General features: G+C 34.2%; 4 protein-coding genes across 5 annotated transcripts; 2 read left to right on the forward strand and 2 right to left on the reverse strand.

Moving 5' to 3' along the window:
- Positions 1 to 678: 678 nt before the first annotated feature.
- On the reverse strand, positions 679 to 8,223 carry LOC120217488 (dr1-associated corepressor homolog). Of its 2 annotated transcripts, none has more exons than XM_039214572.1 (8): positions 8,211 to 8,223; positions 8,090 to 8,094; positions 4,432 to 4,502; positions 3,136 to 3,208; positions 2,954 to 3,047; positions 2,057 to 2,182; positions 1,906 to 1,963; positions 679 to 1,528 (listed from the first exon to the last, which is right to left on the reverse strand). In XM_039214572.1, exons 3-8 carry the CDS (start codon positions 4,462 to 4,464, stop codon positions 983 to 985), a joined length of 930 nt encoding a protein of 309 aa, XP_039070503.1. In that variant the 5' UTR covers positions 4,465 to 4,502; positions 8,090 to 8,094; positions 8,211 to 8,223; the 3' UTR covers positions 679 to 982. The 2 variants fall into 2 exon arrangements, with proteins under 2 accessions (XP_039070503.1, XP_039070502.1); XM_039214571.1 differs by having other exon boundaries at positions 679 to 1,531.
- Positions 8,224 to 12,391: 4,168 nt separating this feature from the next.
- Positions 12,392 to 13,863, forward strand: LOC120217486 (protein ELC-like). The gene has a single exon (XM_039214570.1). The coding sequence runs from the start codon at positions 12,458 to 12,460 to the stop codon at positions 13,703 to 13,705; it is 1,248 nt and encodes a 415-aa protein (XP_039070501.1). The 5' UTR covers positions 12,392 to 12,457; the 3' UTR covers positions 13,706 to 13,863.
- A 2,354-nt stretch (positions 13,864 to 16,217) lies between these two features.
- LOC120217489 (protein ENDOPLASMIC RETICULUM-ARRESTED PEN3-like) lies at positions 16,218 to 17,951 on the forward strand. The gene has a single exon (XM_039214573.1). It carries the CDS (start codon positions 16,312 to 16,314, stop codon positions 17,752 to 17,754), a length of 1,443 nt encoding a protein of 480 aa, XP_039070504.1. The 5' UTR covers positions 16,218 to 16,311; the 3' UTR covers positions 17,755 to 17,951.
- Positions 17,952 to 18,179: 228 nt separating this feature from the next.
- LOC120217490 (nascent polypeptide-associated complex subunit alpha-like protein 1) lies at positions 18,180 to 20,231 on the reverse strand. Its single transcript, XM_039214574.1, has 4 exons — positions 20,121 to 20,231; positions 19,964 to 20,045; positions 18,940 to 19,079; positions 18,180 to 18,663 (listed from the first exon to the last, which is right to left on the reverse strand). The coding sequence occupies exons 1-4, from the start codon at positions 20,187 to 20,189 to the stop codon at positions 18,331 to 18,333; spliced, it is 624 nt and encodes a 207-aa protein (XP_039070505.1). The 5' UTR covers positions 20,190 to 20,231; the 3' UTR covers positions 18,180 to 18,330.
- Between the last annotated feature and the right edge of the window lie 3,725 nt (positions 20,232 to 23,956).

A 23,956-nucleotide genomic window follows, 5' to 3' on the forward strand; every position in this document is an offset into this window, starting at 1 on the left:
TGATGAATAATGGGAGAGATGGTGGTTAAAGGTGGTCGGACATGTCAAAGATGGTAGCGGGTCTGTTCCTTTAGATTTGGAAGTCATTGATTTGGTCGGTTTAATTTTTATATATCAATAATTGAATAAATTTTGTAATCATCAGAACCGAATTAACATGGTCATTTTTTGTCAAAATCAAAATAACCAAAGTAATATTTTCTTATTTTTAGGATTTATTTATAAAATAAAATAAAAACATTTGTTAAACTAAACATATATGTGCAATAAATTAAATAATCAGATTCCTTTTTATTTTTAATTTCATGACTTGGTCGTATGGGGGAGACGAGAAATTCAAGGTGGGGTGCACTACAAGTGCCAAGGAAATTTCAATCTGAACAGCATGGAACTTTCAATTACTCTTGAAGCTAATGTTAGATCCTTGTTGTCATAATTCACGCGCATGAAAAGAGAGCTTGCAATTCATCCATACATCTTTCACTAAAACTTTCTTGGTTTCCGGCAATGGGGAGGGACCGGAATCAATCCGTTCTGCAACTCAGCAGGCAAACATGTTCTTTGCAGTGCAGAACTTGGTTAATGCAATTGAAGAAATGGACGAGTAATGAATTTGACAATCATGAAAGTAAAGTTAATGAGCTAAGTCGAAATGGAGAGCATGCAATAAGATCATAGTTACACAAGGAGCCACAAATTTCTCAATGCATAACGAGCAGGTTCCCGAACTAGTGTCTTTCAGTTGTGAGAATCTACCATTTTTAAAGTTATGTTAGTGAATGCTATAACAGAAAGTAAACGATGATGGGTAAACAAAGACAGAAGAGACATGAATTTGAGCCATTGAGACCTGCATAGGATAGTTTACCATACTCCAACGAGATCATCTTGACTATTTTCGCATTTTCTCAATCTTATCCACTAGGGGTGCTAAACTGATCTTGACCACTAACGTTTCCTAGGAGTCCAACTTCGTAGCTACTCACCCTTCCTCGTCATAGTCTTCTTCATCCTCGTCTAACCTTCCGCCAAGCTGAGCAAGTTGAAGAGGATCGATAGCCATCTTGTCCATATCCGAAAGAGACCAGCCAGGGTATTCTTCGTGTTTAGCCTCTGTTGTAGGCCCTGGCAAAGAAGGCTGAGTTGCTGCCACTGCTGCAGTGGCCGCTGGTGCAGCAGCACTAGCAGCACTGGCAGAGGCTGCAGGTGCAGCAACTTTAGCAGCAGCTGCTAAGGCCTTTGCATCCACATTCTCATCTACCTCAGCATTCAGATCGAAATTCCGGACGGATTGATTGACATCTTCACCGGTAGTGTTCTCTTTCACTGTTTCCTTCAACCCGGAATCATCATCTATTGCCATTCCTGTGGTTGAATGACTTTTGTTGTTTTGCTGATGTGTTGAGCAATGTTCTGGTTCTATTTCACGATGAGCATCTCTTTCCACATGTCGAGCTCCTCTTCCACGACCCCTGCCTCGTCCCCGGCCTCTCCCTCGGCCACTGGTCCCAGTGTGACCCACATCGTGCTGCTGAATACATGTAAGAAGGAAGTAATTCAGTGAAAGTACCTAAATTCATATAAATGGCATGCTCCGAATAGTGACATTCGAGTGAAAACTTAAACAAAAAATGCAGTTGAGTTTACAATTCATGTAAAATAACATGCACTGCAGTGAACAAGCCCAGTAATTCTTATACTGAAGTTTTTGAAATAGTACACCAAAATTCAGAAATTAACTTTAAACCAGATACTTTTTCATCGCCGAAGAAAAAAGTAAAGCATCATTCATTCCTATAGAGTTGTGCACACACTCATACCATGTTTTATATGTTTATAGCAGGCGCGTGTATATATATGTGTGTGTGTACAGACAGACACGAGTTGAATCAAAAACCATCTTACCATTCTGCTTCTCTTAGATTCTTCATCACTGTCATTGGCATCATCTCCGGCAGCTTTTCTGGCAGAATGATACGGGAAAATATCACCAAATAAGTGTCTCGTTCACAAATTCAAAAGTAAGAAACAAGGGGGAAGCCTGGGTTTCTCTAACCTTCTGCGGGAAATAGTTCGATCATCAGTAGCAGCAGCCTCAGAATGGCCATGACCATAGTCGGGAACCCGGCTAACAATGTCCCTCAGAAAGTCAAATACATTGTAGCTCTGTACACAATGCTTTCTGCAATTTAGTTAGGTGCTTTTGTTAGAAAAATGGTCAATACATAGAAAATACACAACACTATGGGTAACAAAGAACGAGATCCAAAGACACATAATACGATACCATGATGATCACAAGGCTTGTTAATCTAAAAATGTAGCATGATCGAGAAAGGTTGAAGAAATAGATTCCTTTCTCCCCAAATAGTGATTCACCATTTCTGGTAATCTTCGTAGTGAATCTATAATACTTTTGGACCCAACAGGAGGAATTCCGGACCAAGTCCGACATAAAATTAAAGTCTTCCCTGTCCTTACAGGTCAACACATGATTTAGGACAATCTTCTGTGTCCATCTGTCTATCTATCTATCTACACTATCTTTTCCCCTTCTCACCTTTTCTTCTTTATATTTTTTATTTCCGTTTTTACGCCAAATCTATTAAAGAGGAACCTTTTATTAAAGCCAAATAAGTTAAAAGAAATCGAGAAAAGTTTAAAAAAGAAAAAAACTATGGTACTCAACTACTACCAAACCTTTAAAGTAAACTCCAAAAAACTACGGTAGTAAACTACTACCAAACCTTTAAAGTAAACTCCGAAACCTTCTAAGGCATTTAACGTGCGAGACATATTTATATTGTAGCTATCTACATTATTAATGCACATGCATGTGATCAAACATTTATATGTATGAAAACGTGTATAAATGCAGAAAATAACGTCAAATCCTAAAGCAGACGACAGATATCGCATGCTACAAAAAGATTAATGCTAATTCTTCACTTACAAATGCAATGAATTCATTGTCTTTGCTCCTTTCTGAAGAGTAATCTCATATGTACGATCACAAAGATCTTGTAGAAACAATTCCAATGCTTTCGCTGAAAAGTAATACAAAGTAGCATGAGCATGTACCATACACGCATGGAGGAATTATTTTGGTAAATCATGAAAGTTATAGCCACTCACAAACTAAAACAGGCACTGCTAATGCAATCTTCCCGACATCTTCATCTGCTTGCATAATCTTTTTAATGCGAGCCTGAAAAACGAATATGCTCTAAAGTTTCAGCATTAATCATAGCTAAGATTGGTAAAAATCATATGAAAACCATTGTCAAGGGAATATCATTCCAAGAAGATGACTCATAACCAAGGATGACAATGCAACCCACGGTCCTAAAGCATATGCAAAAAATCAAGAAAAAATTTGCATATTCTCCAGGCAGAAAATGGCTTGAAAGATACAACATTAAATGAAGTTGTGGAACCACAAACATGTATATCTTAATTATAAGAGATTAACATTACCTATTAATATCGGGATACCCTGATATAAACAGCAACCCCCAAAATCAGTAACAAACAAGACACAGATTGTTAACTACATACAGAATATCAGGACAAGAAGATGGGATCTTCAATGCATAGATGTCCCTATAGTTCCATCAAGTCAGAGCATCATCAAACAGGCGTCCTTGTAAGTTGCTGGTTTATTACCGTCAACTGAGCAACATAACAAAAGTTCTAAGTGTGGTGTGAGAAGATAGGACATGGCTAAGCTATGTTACTCAAAACTTAGGTGTGAGTGTCGGATAGGGGCAGTGTTTGACATAGGTATGTTCAACTTTTTCCCATGTCTAAGGTCGGAGTAAGGGTACTTCCAAAAAAATGAGTCAGAGTAACGCAAATGCCAATGATGTCAAGACCGAATTAGGACATGATAATTAACAAGAAACTAAAGTTGTAGAAGTCAGTAAGCTAAACATTCTGCAGACGAAGAACCATCAAACAATACTTGGGAAATTGAACATCCATATATTTCTAATGTTCGACTGACTTCAAAGAAACAATCAAAAACATTATCAAACCAACATGAAATTTTCATAGAACGTCGAAAAACAAAGAATCCTCACTAAACTAACTTTGAAAAACACAAATACAACAGCACAGTCCATGAAATTCCATATTATTGAAACAATCATAAACTGAATATCCAAAAACCCTAAACATTGAACACAGAGTCAGTCAACTAATATATGGAAAATTAATGATGACCCAGGTCACGAAAAATATCGTATAAATCAGAATCGCAGCAACAAAAATAATCACAGAATCAAAAACTAAAAAAGAAAAAACATATTTCATTTTCCATCAAATCAACCAAAAATCAAACACTCAAATCAAACTAGCATCTGATTAAAGAGGGGAAAAAACAAATTCAGAGAAACGCAAAAGGGAAATAAGAAAAGGATAGAAGCTTACAGCTGGGAAACGGGTATCGAGCTTCTTTTTCATGATTTGGGTGTCAGATTTGGATCATTGAATTATTAAAAAAAAACAAAACGAAATCGGAATATATATATGTAATTTAATAAAATCTAAACCCAAAAAGAAAACATTTTCAGTTCCTAAGATTGCCTCTGTATCTTCTTCAGTTCTAAAAGAACCAAAACATAAACAAATAAGTCTTTGTTTCAAAACCCAACATACGTTTCGAGTTGGACAAAAATTAAAACTCAAGAAGAAGAAGAAACAAAAACAATAATAAAGTAGATATTGGTTGATAAATTCACAGCTAGGTAAGTTTTGATGGTTGACTTTATTAGTTGATTTGAGGGACAGAACTATTTGTGACACGCGTAATTATTTAATTTGGTTGTTTTGTTGTTTCCATAACCGACAAAGAGTTTTTCAGATATTCCTTTTATTTTTTGCTTTTATTAAGAATTTTATAATATTTTATATTTGATTCGACAAGTACGGTTTATTTTTAATTAAATAATATTTAAAAAAAAGATAAATAAGAAAGTGATTTTATTTTATATATAGGTAAATTATAAAATTCATTACTCAACTTTAATTTCATTTTATTTTTGGTCATTAAACTTTACTAATTTTGAATTTGATCACTGGATTATTGAATTATTCTTGTTTTGATTTATAAAGTTATAATTGGACATTCCACCTTTTAAAAATTATGATATGGTCCCAAAACCTTTTTTCTTTTGAAAAAATTATTTTAAATTCTCTTTGATTTTGAAACAATGTAGTATCTTTTTTCAATATCCGAATAGTGGAGAGGTAGAAAAGAAAGAGACGAGCTATATACTATGATCCATGCTAATCGAATAATGGAGATTGTAGATTGAAGTGGTTGGAGTTTTGTGAGTTTAAGGTTTAGGATTGAATTTTAAAGAGATTTTAGAAAAATATAAATTGATAGAGTGATAGGGGATGATGAGATTGAAAATAAAAACACATGTCACTCTATTATATTTGATTTAATACTTTAGCAATCGAAAATGGAGTAATTAGAAAATTTGATGATAAAATTGTAAGTTTTTAAAGTTTATATCCAAAATAGGAGTAAAATTAAAGTCGAGGGATGAAACACATAGTTTATAAATTCACTCAAACTTTGATCATCCATAAAGAATAAAATTTCTTTTAACCATTGAGACCTCTGCAATTGTTCTAATTCAAATATATTTATATTATTTATTTATTTTGTAAATTTGTAATGGTTGATTTTATTTATTGTATGTGATAATTACTAATTATAAAGATATGTTGATTGTATTTATATTTCGAGTAAATTATACTTATGATCACATAACTACGAGAGGAATTTAATTTGATAGTTGTTGTTTTTATTTTACCAATCAATTCGCTTAATTATTTAAATGATATTAATCAAGATATATGTTGAAGACACTAGTTTTTGGTTTCATTTTATTATTATTACTATTATATTATTATTTATTTTTATTATTATTATTATTATTATTACAAACAGACCCATTTACAATTACAAATCCCGGAGCCCAATTACCATCAGAGGCCCAGACCCCGATCCAGTCTAGAACCAGCCCAACAAACAACCCAAACCCTCTAGGGTTTGTATCATGTCCGTTGGGGTTTCTTACCCTAGCACCGTCGTCGCTCCAAGCTTCCAGACGTTTCAACCTTTGCTGCCAAGTGCTCCAACCGCCACTGCCGACGATGCCACTGCCAGGTGCCACAACCAGCTTCTGCCACCCTCTTCGAAGTCTCCAGAAGACCCAGATGGCCACCCATGTTGAAGCTCTATGGTGAGTCAATGCCATAGCTTGGTGACTCACCGAAGACCGCTCCATTATCCGGTCCGAAGAGAATACATGGTGGCCTATAAATATGGCCACCGAACCTGCATAAAAGGATGGGCATAAACAAACGGAGAGCAACCCAAAAACACAAAGACAAAGAGCATACAACAACCACGACAGCAACCCAAGAGAAAAACAGAAAGTAAAAGAAAGAGAGAGAGACTTACCGAGGAGATTATTGTCATCAGAGCCGTCCTACGCCGTTAAAAAACCAAAATACCGAAGGTAACAAGCTTAGATCTAGGTCGGGTTAAGGATTTTTAGGCTAAACGGTCCTCGATTTTGGCTTTAGGGTATTTAGGGCTTCGTTTTGGTATATTTTAGAATTTTCCAGCCACCGTTAACGGTGGCCGACGGCGGTGGTCAACGTTGGAGCGCGACTGCCGGCCAGAGCTCATTTTCCTCCGATGAGGGAATTATAGAGAGATGAAAGAGAGAGAGCTTCATCTATCTTTAATAGAGAGAGAAGAAATGAGAAATGAAGGAAGCATGGCCCAAGAAGGCCGGTTAAAGGGTTTATATACCCTCTCCCAAACGACACCGTTTTGGGGAGGGCATTTCTGTAATTTCTATTATGGGCAAACCCTTTCTGCCATACCTGTAGTTTTGTAATTTTATGAGTTGGTCACTGAAATTGAATTATGAACCTGTTAATTTGGTCTTATAATTTTTATTTTATTTTATTTTAGTCACTGTTAATATTTATTATATATTTATCGTAAATACTTTATTTAGTCCCTCGTAATTTTAATAAATTTTATTTTTAACCCTTAAATAATTAATTAAGGCTAAATTCGAATTAGGTCCTTGAATTTTAATATTTTACATTTAAATTATATTGTTTTAGTTATGTTTATTTTAGTCACTAAATTAATAATAGGGTAAAATGGCATGTTTAGCCCCTATAATTTTAAATGATTAATTACTAATTAGGGTATCTAAGTATTTTAATATTTATTTATTTTTTAATATTAAGAAATAGCAGTCTTAAAGCAACTGGATGTTCATTTTTTGTTATTTTTAAATAAATAAATATTTTATTTTTGTAAATTATAATTATTTTTAGATAAATGTTTTATTAATATTTATTTATTTTTAATATTAAGAAAGGACAGTCTTAAAGCAACTGAATGTCCATTTTTCTGATATTTTTAAATAAATAAATATTTTACATTTGTAAATTATATCTATTTTTAAATAAATGTTTTAATATTTATTTACTTTTTAATATTAAGAAAATAGCTATTTTAAAGCACCTAGAAGTCATTTTATGATATTTTTAAATAAATAAATATCTTATTTATATATATAAATTAATAAAGTTTCCTAAAATTATAATTTGAAATAAACAGGATTATGAATAAAATATATTTTGAATATTTAAATTTCTAATAATAGAGACAATTTATAATTAATGAGTACTAATTTTGGGTGTTGTGGGGTGCTAATCATTCCTCAAACGTAATCGATCATGAATCCTTTTTTATTATTAAAAAGAACGAATTTTTGGTTAAAACGCAGACCAATTTATCTTTTAACTGATGTCTTCTTAAAAACTCTTTTTAAAGATAATTTTTAGATATTCGACCTACCTGACCCAAAAGGCCGATGGCGATTCCCAAAATATTTTAAAAACCATTTATTCATATTATTTTTCCCACCAAGTAAAAAAAATTTTGTAGCCGGGCGAAAATCGGTTACGAGACATGTAGTCAACATTTAATGGAGGAACTGACACGACATTAACAAAATTAATATAATTATACTTTAATCTTTATTACTTATAAATTTTATCAATTCAATTATAATTTTAGTTTAAGTAAAAAATAAATTTATTAAAATATTTTCTCATGATAACATGAATATTCTCCTAATTTGACTCAATAGCTCATCGACAAATTAAAAAAAAAAAGATATAAAAGAAAACAAAAAATAAGTTGGGAAGTTATTCTTATTTTTATGGTCATAAAATTAATGCGAGGAAAATGATGAAAAACAGGTTAAATTTTCAAGATATTGAATTAGGAGTCACTGTGGTAGTCAACACTGCTTTATTAATGATATGATATAAGTTTATTAACTTGACAATTTCTATCATCTTACATTGTCATATTGTCACGTGATTATATATATTAATTTCATCAAAAAAATTAAAGGTTTAATCGTCGTTCTATTAAAATTATATCGATTCGATCGAAAGGAAAACATCGAAGGTTAGGTTTAGTTAAACAAAATATAGTTCCTATGGATATTTAATGAGATAAATGGTTTTATGAACTTCAAGTTTATAGAGTTACCAATTTTAAAGTCATGCATAGGTGGCTAAATTTGTATTTTTACCATAATAAGTAAATATCCAGAATATATATGTAACCATTAATATAATTACAGTTGATGCATGGATTTGCACCATATACTCTTTTATTTACCTATGGTAAAAAGATGTAAATTGACAACTAGGAAATGAAATACCTTGCCATAATTGAAGCAACGTTACTAACTCACTCGTATAAATTAAAAAACATCCCTGATAGTTTGTACACCAAAAACCTTAGTCAGTGAAGCTGCCAAAGCATCTGAAAATGGAGCCGATCACTGGTGTTTTGTCTGGTTTGGAGCTCTCCAACAACGACAATCCGGGATCCGAATCGAGGGTGGACCTCGATCTTGTCACCCTTACGAGCCCTATGACTCCTTTGTCCTTGATTTTGATTTGCAGCTACTGCAGGAAAGTGTTCCCTAGCCCTCAAGCCTTAGGGGGGCACCAAAATGCACATAGACAAGAACGTGCGTCGATCAAGAGGGCTCAAGGGACCGGACGGAATGGTATTCTCCGTCCAATCTTGTTCGACCTTTTATTTGAACCCTATTTGTGGATGTTTGAATAGATCTCCCTTTGGGGTTAGACCAGGATCCATGATCCACAAACCTTTGTATCCATGGATGCCATACAGTTCGGCGGACATCGTTTCGCTCAAGGTTATCCTACGCAAGCCATGATGAACCATCCCCAGCCAAGTTCCAATGGGAGATCCGGCATCAACGATGGCGGATTTGCGGTCTCGGGGCCTTCTAACTCTTGGAGAATCAATGGAATCGGTTCACCGGCGAGGTTTGCTAATACTTCTCAAGCAAATTTTGCAGTGAATAGGTCTGTTGCAGGAAGTGATGAACACAAAGAAATTAAGATAAAATTTAAATAATGGTTTTGAATGGGGAAGGAGATTCATTGATAGTTGATAAAAAATGGGTTTTCTTCAAATGTCTTTGCAATGACTGTTGTTAATTTATAAGCGAAATATAGAGAAATTGAGGAAGCTTATAAGATGTTTGATGGATTGCCTCACAGAGATTTGGTTTCGTGGAATACCATCGGTTCTGGCTTTGCGTAGAATGGTTTAGCTAAGCTTGCATTTAGGTCAAGTTGTTATGATGGAAAGATGAAGGGCAAGCGGATAATTTTCTTCTATTATTTCTACTATCCTTGTTTCTTCCAACTTATAAAAATTGTAGGGCAAAATATACAAATGATCCCTTTATTATAGGACACTTCTTTATTGAGTCTTCTAATTATTAAAAATTATAAAATAATCCCTAACTATAGGGTTTTATTTTGTTGAGTCCTACTGATATAAAAAGTTACACAATAGTCATCAAACTATTCATATGTTCCAAACTCATTCCTCTCCGTTAAGCTGGATGTTAATATGTTGATTGAATATAATAAAATAATATTTTAATGATGTTTACTGACGCACTCGTTAATTTGAAGCGCGAGCTCGACGGCAAAATATTACAGCACTAGCTTGACGACATAATATAAATGAAGAGTCAATCCACAAAATACAGTTCAAACGGTTCTAGGATAAGGTTTTATCATATATCAGTCAACGAGTTAACTTTTAATTCAGACAATCATCAATCTTTTCAACGGAAAATAACGAGTTTGGAATATATGAATAGTCGGATGTTCATTTTGTAACTTTTAATAATTGAGGTACTCGATAAAGTAATGTCCTATATTCAGGGATCATCAGTGTACTTTGCCTAAAATTTTAAAAGTGAAAATAAATTATTTAATAAAAATTATAAAAATATTTAAATTTATATGACAACTTATTTCAATTTTTTTTGTTATTGATATGAGATTGGTTAAGAGTTGGAAGTCGGTTCATAGTCACTACGGATCTATGACTTGTTTAGGATAAGTATGTGTGCATTCTAAAATTTAAATATTCTTGTATTAGTTCTCTATTTTATTAGTTATGCTTACTTTAAAATTTTATTTATATTTATTTTATAATAAAATTTTATATTTATTAATATATATATATATATTCATTCTTAAAGGTACTTTTGGATCCATAATTGTTTATAGTTATGTCTTCGAAGCTGGATTGTGAATACCACATTGGTTGATATATATTCAAAATGTGGGTATACTGAAATTGGGAGGTTGATGAATATAGAATGAATGTTATAGATTGATGATGAATTTGAAATATTTAAAAGTTTAAAGATTAATATACAATGAGTTGTTTGTTTTATATATAAAAATTTAAGAATTAATTTAAAATGATAGTATAATTTGAGGATGTATAATATAATTAACTCAACCGTTTTTTTAATTACATGCATAATTATTTAATTTTCACCTCTCGAAGAATTAAGAAATGTAATTGAAATATTCAACGCAACAAGAACTATTAATTATGACGGTTACCCAAATATATCACGCACTTAAAATTATAAGTAATTACACTTTAAACTCAATGGGGGTTGTGATTGACCAAACACATTATAAGTCTGTGTTTAAAAAAGTCATTCCATAATTGGATTCGAGTATGACCGTATATAAGCACGACCCAATGAACTCGCTGGTAAAAGAATTATTGTTATTAGATATCGGGTTCGAGTACTAATAATTTCAAAGGTACGAACATTCAATGTTAAATAATTGAAAGTTATTTTTAAACATATATTATTTTATACTTATTCCATATTAATAAATATATAATTACACATTTGATTTTTTTATCAATCATTATACTTTATAAGTTCCGTTGAATTGAATGAAATATGGAAACTCTAATTATATTCTTGAATTCTTAAGGAGGACAAGAATTAGAGTTACTTGTACCATATGTCCTCAAACTATAATCTTAATTTTAAATTGGTCATTAAATTATTTAATATTATAATTCCATCCTCAAATTATAAATATTATTCTATATTAATCCTTAAACTTTTGAAATTTCAACCCTAAACTATGACCCTCTTTCTATATTAGTCCCCAAACTTTTGAATATTCCAATTTTATCCTCAAATTCATCCAAATATATAATTAGTTTGAACTATAGTTTAACCTAATTTTTTTTAAAACATATAATAATATAACTTGGCCTAATGAATTTATTTACAAGGAATTTGATTAGTGTGTACATATAGTTTGTGATGAAATTGGAATATTTAAAAAATTTAGAAACCAATTTAGAATAAAAGTAATAGTCTAGGATGAAATTGAAATATTCAAAAGTTTAATGACTAATTTAGAATGAGAGTCTTATTTTATAGATGAAATTAAAATATTTAAAAGTTTAGACACCAATTTAAAATGAAATACATACTTGAAGACATGTGATGTAATTAACTCAAAGAATTAATGTAATTTGTGAGTTATGTTGAATTGATTGTAATATTTTATTTATGTATAATCAACTATATCCGATCCTATATCCGATTTATTAATAAACTAATTTGGATCGGATATATCAGAGGCAAGAGCGACTCTCTCAACCTAATTTACTCAATTCATAGAGTTCAAAATTCAAACATTGATCTTACTTAAAGAATTTATTACCTCATCTCACTATATCAACAGTTTATTTGTAATTGATTATAATTTATCAGTATGAATTTATGAGTTATTTTATTATTTTTATTAGATAAATATTTAAAATATATAATTTCATATAAAATTAATGAATTAAATAACATTATATTATCGAGAATAATTTTAAATAAATTATCTATAAAAATACAAGTGATTCATCCTTGAGAAAGAAGAAAAAGATTTCCCCATCGCTAAGCTAATAGCAAATCTCAAAATACAATATCTCCTCCTCCACCGCCCAACTCTACCAATGGTTCCTCCGTCGTCTACTCCGCCGCCAAACCCTCAACAAACTCAACAATTCCTGTCCTCCGTCCTCTCTCAACGCGGCCCTTCCCCCCTCCCTTACACCGAAGACACCAAATGGCTTATTCGTCAACACCTCCTTTCTCTCGTCTCCAATTATCCTTCCCTTGAACCCAAAACCGCTACTTTCACTCACAACGACGGCCGTTCCGTCAACCTCCTTCAAGCGGACGGCACCATCCCCATGCCTTTCCAAGGCGTCACTTACAACATCCCCATCATCATCTGGCTCATGGAATCTTACCCACGTTACGCTCCCGCCGTCTATGTCAATCCCACGCGCGACATGATCATCAAACGACCCCACCCCCACGTTTCTCCTTCTGGGTTAGTTTCGATCCCTTATTTGCATAATTGGATTTACCCAAGTTCCAATCTTGTCGATTTGGTCGTTAATTTGAGCTCCGCGTTTTCGCGTGATCCGCCTCTTTATTCGCAACGACGTCCCCATCCTAGTCCTAGTCCTAGTCCAAGCCCTTCTATTAATTCCTCCATGTCGTCTAGTTACGGGCACCATACGCAGCCGCCAGGGCCTAGGGTGGCTCACTCGGCGGCTGGAGTGTATCCTCCATCTCCGTATGGGAGGGTACAACCTCCACAACACTCACAACCTCGTCCTACTTCGACGGATGCTGCTGCCGAGGTTTATAAGAGGAATGCGACAAATAAACTGGTGGAATTTGTTCATAGTGATCTAATTAGGATGCGAAAAGCTAGGGAAGTTGAAATGGAAGGGTTGTTTTCGGCTCAAGCGGTGTTGAGAAGAAGAGAGGAGGAGATTAATAAAGGGTTGAGAGAGATGCAAGATGAAAAGGAAGCTTTAGAGCGGCAATTACAGGTTGTTTTGATGAATACAGATGTTTTGGATAGTTGGATTAGAGATAACGAAGGGAAAACAAAGGACTTAGAGAAGAATAATGTGAATGTTGACGAGGCGATTCATTGCGTCGATGTTCTCTCTAAACAAATGTTGGACTGCACAGCTACTGATTTAGCTATCGAGGATGTGGTTTATTCGTTGGATAAGGCAGTGCAAGACGGGGCTGTATCATTCGATCAGTATCTGAGGAATGTGAGGTTGTTGTCAAGGGAGCAGTTCTTTCATAGGGCTACTGCTGCAAAAATTAAGGAAGCTCAAATGCAGGCTCAGGTGGCAAATGTGGCTACTAGACTATCACATTTTGTCTCGTGACTGGTTATTGTTTTGTATCGGATTTGTCCATATAATGGACCATGTTATTCGAGGTTAGATTCTTGTCAAGATTTGATATAATAATATGATATAGCAGCATTACATTTAGTGTTATCCATATGCATTATTCATATATTTAATTTATATGTTGACACTCATTTTTGGGTTTTCTCTTGTTATGATGAACCCGGGTTCGCATCTGTGAGAACCTGAAATAGAGCTAGCTATTGTAACTGTTGATATTGTTTTATCTGTTTCATTTGTGTTCGTAGTATCGAATATAAATGCCTGTCAATGCTTTCTGCTGGAATGCCCTGCAAGGCTTTGCTCTTGATAGATGGCCCCGTGCTTTTAGCATTTATCTGTTTTTTTCTTATGCTTTCTCATGCTTTGACATGATTGTTTTCTGTTGTAATATCTTGTCTCTAGCTTGCTTGTGATGGCAGCGTTTGAAAAATGTACAAAAGAAATAGAAATTCCACATAGCTCTCAAACTAATAAACCCTCGAAAATTCCCTTTAGCTCTTAAGATGGAGAGGATGATTCTTACTTTTGTCCATCTTGGGTGAACGGTTAACTCTACAATTAAGAACAATGAACTCCCTCTCAAATATTTATCCCTAATTTAAACAAAGTTCCGAATCATTCATGCAGCGTTTCCTTGGTTGATACCATAAGATTAAACTTGGAACGTACTTGGGAGATGATCTTTCGACCAGTCAGGAGAGGCGCGAACTGCATGGAGGGACCCTTTTTGTTGAAGCTCCGTCTGCGGTGTTGAACCTTATTACTCAAGAGACTATGCCAAATCTCCAAGTATTATTTATGTTCTATATTAGCCAAAAAAAAAAATCAAATAAATGAAATGTAACCATCATTTTAAAACATGACCAAATAGCACATTCTTTCTCTTTATTTCTCAATTCTAAAAGCACTTTTTATATCTAATTGGGTTTAATTTTAAATGTCCTAATTAACTAATTCCTCAGTTTGGATCAATGTTCAAATATTGACTTAACAATTTAAATCATTACAAAGAAGATATATGTTTGATATATTATAGGAATCAGAAAATTAGATGTTAAACTATGTAGTATTCTAATGTCTCTCAATATACAATTAACTATAGAAAGTGAATTATTTGTATAGCTTGAAAGTTAATCATTAGAAGACACTAAAACAAATGTTGTATTATTATTTTTTAAAAAAGGTCATACTGGGATTGAATATTTTTAGATTGAGAATGGAAATGATTTTAGGAAGACAAGATATTTACTTTAAGATAGTGTTTTTTGTCGGAGAAATTTTGATTTCAAGAGATATAACAAGGTCTTGCCGATTAGTACAAAAGTCGAATACAAAGCTATGATTAAGTCAATGTGTAAAATCATACGAGTATATTAACTCCTTAATGAAATAGAAATTAAGGTTTCAATACTTGAGAAGCTATGATGTGATTTGTGCTTCACAATACTTGTAATCGAATCCTTCACAAATGAAAGAAATATATTGAAGTTGATTGTTATTTTATTTGTGAAATGATTCAATAATGTTTGATTACTATCGACTATGAGAAATCTAGATCAACTAAGAGATATTTTCATATAAGTTTTTAAAGAGTTTAAATTGATTATCTATGTAATAAATTGGATATAATTAATATATGTACTCTAATTTGAGGAGAGGTTTTGTCACATATTTATAGACCAAGTATTATAATCGGTATATATTGTATTAATGTGTGATTTTATAATTAATGAAAAATATTATTTTGTATATTATATGACCTTTATACTTACATATATACACATAATGTTATTAAGGTTATGAGAAAATATTTTATCTTGCCAACAATCTCTAAAGCGTATGGTTAAAAATTCTTAATTACGCTTCTCTTATTCCTTAGATTGTAAGTTCAACATTAATTAGGAGTAAAATTCTCCTTCTCCTCTCCCAAAATAAAAATGGTTAAAAATATTTTAATTTAAAATTCTACGATTATAATTATATATATATTTTAAATAGAGAAGTAAGACATGATTTATAAATTAATAAATAAATTAACAATTACCACCCAAGTCTCAATGTGATTGGTATCTTGAAATCTATGTATAAAGAAACTTAAAATTTTATCTTTAATTAAAGTGGCAATACTTCATCAAGTTAAATTTGCTTATGAAATGTTGAAAAATGCTCGAGGGAAATGGAATATTTTATTTTAAAATTCTACGATTATAATTATATATATATTTTAAATAGAGAAGTAAGACATGATTTATAAATTAATAAATAAATTAACAATTACCACCCAAGTCTCAATGTGATTGGTATCTTTGAAATCTATGTATAAAGAAACTTAAAATATTTTATCTTTAATTAAAGTGGCAATACTTCATCAAGTTAAATTTGCTTATGAAATGTTGGAAAAATGCTCGAGGGAAATGGAACAACCGCGTACCAGCAGTGTACAAGTCGATGATTTCGGGGAGGTTTCCTGCATTTTCTCATTGTATATTTAACCAAAAGCGTTAACTTTCAAGCTAAAAAGCCAGAGTGATTTTCTTAAAGGGAATCTTAGCTTCAATCATTGGATTATATGAGCTTCAATGGCTGACCAAACTCCCAACCCAATGATTCCCGGCCGCCGCATAAAGCTCAACGTTGGCGGCAGGTTCTTCGAAACCACCGTTTCCACCCTCCACTCCGCCGGTCCTGATTCCCTCCTCGCTGCTCTCTCCAACCGTCCTTTTCTTCCCCGTTCTAACCCTATCTTCATCGACCGCGACCCAGAAATCTTCTCTGTTCTTCTCTCCCTCCTCCGCTCTAACCGCCTCCCTTCCACCTCTCTCCGCCGGTTTTCTATCCAGGAACTCGCCGAGGAGGCTCTCTATTACGGTGTTGAGTCTCGCCTCCGCTCTGCCTCTTTGCCATCGTCGCTTCGGGGCATAGACGCTTCCATCGTCGATACTATACGTCCGGCTTCAGACGCTGTTCCTTCCACTTTCTCCGCCGGAGAAGATGGTTCACTCTGGATCGCTCACGGTGGTCAGATTTCAATATACGATCCCTACTTATCTTACACCGCCGCCGTGCGCACGCATCTCGATGATATCACCTCGATTTGCCGGGTATGGCCCGAGATAGCTGCTATCGGATCCGAATCCACATCGGGTCTCCATATCTACGACCTCTTCAGCGGGCACTATACCGGTTCAGTCCATTGGACCGACCAGGACGATCCACGGATATACAAGGCTCGAGTCAGCGCCATCGCTAACTCACCTGACTCGATCTTCGTATCATTCGATTGTCCCCATAGAGAAAACAGCGTCCTCGTGATTGATAAATTAACGCTCCGGGTTACATCAGAGTTGACTCGCCAATCGGGAAGCGCCGCCAAGAACACAGTCCCCGGGAAGTTGTCATGGCTTCCGGAAACTGGTTTGATTATCGGGAGTGCCGTCACTTGTGGGGCATTTGGTTACTCCGGTTACATTAGGATATGGGACCCGAGAAGCAAGGAGGTGGTTTGGGAAACGAACGAGCCGGGTTCAGGCAGGAGCAGTAGGTTTGGAGACTCGTTCGCCGACATCGATGTTGACACCGATGATTCGATCCTCTTCAAGATATGTTCAAAATCTGGAGACTTGGCAATGGCAGATGTTCGAAAATTAGGGGATGATCCCTGGGTGTATATGGAAGATACAAATCCTAGCATGAGAGAAACCAGCTATAGTGGAAATGACGTCCATTTGCATTGCTATAAGAGGCAGGTTTTCGTGGGGAAGGATGGAGGACTCGAGGTTTGGTCGAGACAGAATGGATCGTATGAAACTATTATGCCTCTGGAAATATCGGATACCGAAAACCGAAGACCTGAGGTGTGCTTCAAGAGGAATTATGTGGATAAGGCAGAGGATGCTGAGAGAGGGATGATAAAGAGAATTGAAGGAGGTGGAGAGAGATTGTTTGTAAGCAGAGAAAATGTAGAAGGGATTGAGGTTTGGGAGAGTTCCAATCATTCTGGAATCATTCCTGTGTCTCCCTGAACACAAAAATCGAGATCGATCGACATCAATCAAACCAGTCTATCTTGTGGATATGCTTCGAGTCCGCTTGTAATCGGGTCTCTGAAGAGAGGCATTGTTCTTTCAATACATTAGATTTTGGTTATCCTCTTGTGCTTGCAATGAGCTTAGTTCGTAAATCATGTTCAGCAATAATATCCCAAGTTCAAGTTTTACCAGTTAAGATGTTATAACAATGTTCTCGGCACAGATGCAGATGTGAGTACGATCTCGGCATACACAGATTTGATCGAGTGTTTGTGAGTTTCAAATACGAGTATCTGTAAACATAATTGATAAATAGATTGCGGTTGCCAAAACTTCTGTTGCAAATATAATCGATACAATCATAGTCCAATTGAATCATAAAATTATGATCGTAACAAACACGGATAGAATCAAAAATTATAAAACCGAGATCATTCTTGTAACAGAAATGTACTCCAAACACGGTTTTAATAGTACAACAGTAACACGAAAATAGAAAATATAACATCGGTAAAATAAGGGACATTTGACCTGAGCCAGACAACTCTCAGAAACCAAAGAACAACATGATTAGGTTGTAAGCTCCATTATAGCAGAAACAATGTCACCATCAGCAGCCTTGAGTGCCTTGACAGCCCTTGACCTGGAAACTTCTGCTTGTGTCATGACCAATTCGATGTCCTTGGGCTCGACACCGGTCTCATCCACTTCTTCGTCATCCTGGACATTGGTCGATGTCTCGGGCTTTGATATCACATTGCTTAGATCCGGAGCCTTGAATTGCTCAGCAGCTTGAGTCTGTAGTTGTGAGCTTAGGTCCTCAATCTTGGCCTCTCCGAATATGACGTACGTATCTGATGCTGGGCTCTTGAACACATCTGGTTTTGAGATGACGAATAAGATCTGAATTCATCACGGAAAATTAGTTATCAAATTTAAAACAAAAACAAAATATAATCCAGACATCAGTTTTGTTCAAATTTAGAATCAGAATCTCAATGACTAAGGTCCCTTTTACATCAAAAGAATTCCGACTGTGTTGCATGTATCGTGATTGCAGATATAATGGATGCCACTATTATGGTTAGACTAGACAGTGGAAAGAATCAAAATCGCAAAACATGAACCTAATGCCAAACAAGGATCGCCGATTAAAAACTGTATGAAAAGAGGACTTACATTCTTGCTCTTCTTGACAGTGACCCGGCTAACACCAGGAATAGGTTTCATCCCAAGCTTCAACATAGCTTTGCGACTCTTCTTCTCACTTCTGCTTTGCTTTGACCTACCAGCTCCATCACCTTCTCCATCATGATGTCCTAGGACATAACATAATAAAAAATTATTCGTTTGCGGATAACTCATCAACGTGTTATTTTCCCTGAATGTGAAATTCTAAACACAGTGATCCATAGACACAGTTCAATAACTAAGGTGCGCTTTTTGCAAGGCGCAGGTAAAAAAGAAAACTCATATGATTGCAGTTTACCTAAAACTTCATGCAAGGCAATATCAAACATTCAGACCTTTCAGTATTTTGAGAATTCAATGGAAAGCGTTAAACAATACGAAAAGGGCGAATGTTGGTCATATATAAAAATTTACACACAAATATACGTCTCAGTATTCGAGTAAATATTAGGTTCACGTGCTACTTAGGTCAAGGATTAAGATATTCAAGCTCGAGCCAACAATATTGAGCAATTTTGAGCCTGAATGGCTTGGTTACACACAAGTACTATAAAACACAGCTCAAAAGTAAGACATTTCTGGAACGATCAAAATTGCCAGGGTATCTCGGGAGTAGGGACTAAGAGTCCAACATTCTACCAACAAATCAAATGGCTGTTAAAGTAATACCATGTAGGAGCAAAATCGAGTAGATCCAAGTCAAAAGAGTACAAAGTTTGCTTTCTTAAGTTGTTCAACAAGCTCAAATCGACGTGTATTCGGCTAGATCGACTGGTTTAACAATTTGCGCTCGACTTACTTGGTGTGTCAAGTTGGAGATTAGAATATTTAGAAATCAAACTCAGAAACAAATGAATCCTAATAGACGATTTAAGCATATTTCCTAATATAAATCGAAGATCAAATAAAAATCCACGCACTATATTATCAGCATCGTTCATAATATTTTAACCCAAGTTTTTGAAAAAGTTCAAAAAAATGATTTAGAGAATCATAGAAAATGGATATTCACCTTCGGCATCATCTTCATCGTCGTCTTCTTCGTCCTCTTCCTCATCGTCATCTTCAACAACAAGTTGTTCAGGTTGCTCCGACTGTAAATCAGAAGAAAATAATAAAAATAGAAAAAAAATAGAAAAAGAACAAATATTAATTTTAGGAATATATACATCGATTTTTTGTTGGTCGAGATGAGCAGCGAGGACCTCCTCGATCTCTTTGTCGGCTTGAGCAGTCATTTTTGGTTGAGAGAAAGAAGCACAAGCACAAACCTAAAACACCAAAAATAAAGCGGCGGCATATGTTAATTAAGCTTTTGAGCTGCCATTGGACCGACTCCATTTCACCTATAAGGCTATAAGCCCAAAACATTAATATATTATATGGTTGATTTCAACAAACATGCCCAAACTATAGAGCCTTAAAATATAGCCCTAAACTTTAATTCAATAATACGAACACATTGAGTGGTTTTAGTAGTTAAATGAAATGTTTCTCTCCTTTGAAGTTTTAAGTTCGAGTATCTGTGTCTACAGGATATATGTGCGAGACAATAGCTAAAAGAAATTATAAACAAATACTATCTTGCAATCATCTCATATTATAAAAAAAACTCGATACTATTATGAGTAATATTAAAAGATTTTTTTATTAAAATGATATTCAAACAATATTATTTACTAATAAAATATTTTATTAATTAAATATATCACATCAAATGAATTTTATTAAGAAATTATATAATTTAAGTATATAATGTGTTTTATTTCTTTTTAATAAACTTCATATATTTTTTTTTAAAAAATATTATTCTCATTTCTTTTAATTTAATTTTAGGTGTTAGTGTGAGAAAAAATATTAAAAAAACGTAACATTTTATATGTAAACAAGATATTATTTAAGAATTAATTTTAGATAGATGTTGAATAAATGAATCTGATTAGAGGGTTCGTTTCCTTCCGATGTTAAACATCTTCCAAATTGATTGGATTAAAAATTTATTAAATTAAATTAGAAAAAATTCTTTAATCAAGCGGGGACATGTTTCACAATTTGATTGAAGAATTAAATTTATTGAAATAAATTAAAATTAAGATCAAATTGAGATAATGTATAAGTATTAATGATCAAATGTATAAATATATTAATTTTGTTAACTGCCACATCTATACTTCCGTTAAATATTAACGACATTTGGATTTGATTGAAACCACTGGAATAGTTATATGGTCATATTGTCAAAATTAAAAGTATGATGGTCATATCAACACCAATCTCATAGTTAAGTGATCATTTGTGTAATTTTCCCTTTTAAAAAATATTTCAGGAATCTTAACTTTTGGAAAAAATGTTTCCTTAAAAGTATAATATTCAAATAATTATATAGTTTCGGAGTTCATTAGAGCCTTCAAATACATCATTCAAGTTTCATCGGCAGATTCAGTCTAGAATATTGTTGAATTTCTTGAAAATTCTACATATATATTGTCAATAGTTAAAAGATATTCTAAATAGATTATAATCATTCTATACTATTTAAAAAAAAAATTAGACGTTGAGTTCAATTATTACTCATAATTTATGAGTTTAAGGACGTGAGTGCACATGGTAACTTTAAAGTAAACTAGTGTGTATTTGTGTTGCATGTGCAACAATGGCAGCCAAGAATAGCAAGTATTAACCAAGCTCATGGTGTTTGATATCCCTCAAGCCGAAGAAATCAAGATCTACGGCGAAGGTTACCAACTGGGATGATTGTTCCATGGCCACTAAAGTGAAAAAACAGCACATCTCCGGCTTCAGCTTCGTTTACCATCTTCTTGAGGGCAGCCTTAATGTTTACATGAGTAGGCAATTCCTCAGGCGATGCGCTTGGTTCATCAGTCAGGACTGTAATATTCTTTGCATCAAACCCAAAGCTGGTCCGAATCAGATTTTCCATTAGAAGCACATCATTGATGCATCCATGCAACCTGTATTGGGTGTTGGGGTAATTGCATCCCACCAGAACAGCTCTCTTTTTGCCCTCCGCTGCCATCTTGCTTGTCTTGTGCTTCCCATGTTGCACCAAATATATATACTAATTTACTGCATACTCACCGACCATAAATTCGCACTTGGCAACCGGACTTGTAACACCCCAATTTAGGGGTTAAATTTAAGAAATTATATAGTGGTGAATTTAATTGGAATTTTGGAAGAAAATTGAGGATTAAATTAAAAAATTCAAAGTTGACAGACTGTTTTATAAAGTGTAAGAAATTCAGTGACTAAACTCAGGATTTGAACTTTTTCTTTTGGGATGAATTATAACACCTATTTCTGCAGATTAATTTCTTAGTTTCCCTCCCCCTTCAACCCTCTTTTCAACTCTGATCTACTCGTCGTCCGACTTCCGATCGACGAACCGAAAACACCATCGTGTTCGTTGTCGACCGAGGAACAAAACCCCTCAAACCTTTCGTCATGAATCGTCACCGTTCGTCATTAATTTTAGTCGGAAGTATTGTCGGTAATAACTCGATTTCAATTGGTTTTTCGTCGATTCACGACGATCCGGTCATCCGTTTACGACACCTCCCACACCATCGTGTTCCTTGCATCGTTCCGAGTCCACCGGTGTTCTCTGTTTCTCCGTCGTCACTGGCGCATGGAGGTGTGAGACCGTCAAAGTTTTCGACGTTTCGGAATCGAGCTCTCCGCCGTTTAAAATTGTGAACCGAGCTTTGTAAGTGCCTCAAAATCGCTTAAAATAATTTTCAGGAATTTTTGCGACGTCATATCACTGTTCATGCGCTTCACGCGCCACTCCCGAGAGTGGGCATCGTCTGGTTGTAATTAATTTTAGTTTAGGTGCTATTTGTGTAAAATTCGGGTGTTAGTTTTATAAATATTTACAGAAAGTGGCTAATTTTGTAATTAATATATGTTAGGGTGATATTTGTGTAAAATAGTCGAATGTTGATTGTTGACCAGAGTTGACTAGAACTTTGACCGACTTTGACCGGGAATTAAACGACCTTTGACTTTGACCGAGTATATCTATCCTGACGTTTTTCGATGTTCTGAATCCGATTCCACAGTTCGTTTTTCAAAATTCGGACCCGAAGATCTCGAAATTGCCAATCAAACCCGTTGACTTTGATTTTAACCGAAAATTCCAAATTTTTGAAAAGTCATATTTTATGCTTTCGACGTCCTTAATCCGTATTCGAAGTCCGTTTCGCAAGATTCGAACCCGGTAAGCTATTTTTCACTGATTTATCATCTGATTCGATCCGTTTTTCAGAATTAAGCTCCGTTTTTATGTAATTTCTGTTGATATGGATCAGAGGAAATATTAGAAGTTGAATTAAAGATCAAAGGCATTCGAATGGAATTTATATGGTCGATTAGTATGGCACAGAAATCGAGGTAATACTTTATTACCTCTTTATGCTTTATGGAACATGTTAATATTAGTAAATGCATTAATAAGATAATGTTGATCACTTTTGTGGACTTGAATAATTTATACACTCGATATGAATGTGGTAGAAACTCTGTAACTGAATACGGATCGAATGACTAATATAAGAGATTGATGAATTGTTAGAATTAAATTATAAGTTTGTGATTGGTGATAAAGAAATCAGCCATAGATTTGTAACTTATATTTTATATCATCAAAGGTTAAATGTTAAAGGTACTTGGATGGAAAATTATGAGAATACTCCTGTAGGGTAAAATTATGAAAATACCCTTATATTGTATGATGACAAGAATTGTCCCTGAAGTTGGTTAATAATTCTGAAAAGATATATTGATCCGATATAATTACAGATGTGCATAAGAAATGCTAGTTTTGCTTGGAAAATTTGGATAACTGATTTTTAATGCCAAAAAGGGTTTGCGCAAGATGCTATAAGTTTGTTAAGGAATAATTTCAAGATCAAAGAATGTTCGGCAAAGCAACTGACCATATGATCTTTAAATTATAATTATTTTCGTTAAGAGCTAATATCGA

This window comes from Hibiscus syriacus, unplaced genomic scaffold (assembly GCF_006381635.1).
Source record: "Hibiscus syriacus cultivar Baekdansim isolate YM2019G1 unplaced genomic scaffold, ASM638163v2 tig00110187_pilon, whole genome shotgun sequence".
Classification (NCBI taxonomy): Eukaryota; Viridiplantae; Streptophyta; class Magnoliopsida; order Malvales; family Malvaceae; genus Hibiscus; species Hibiscus syriacus.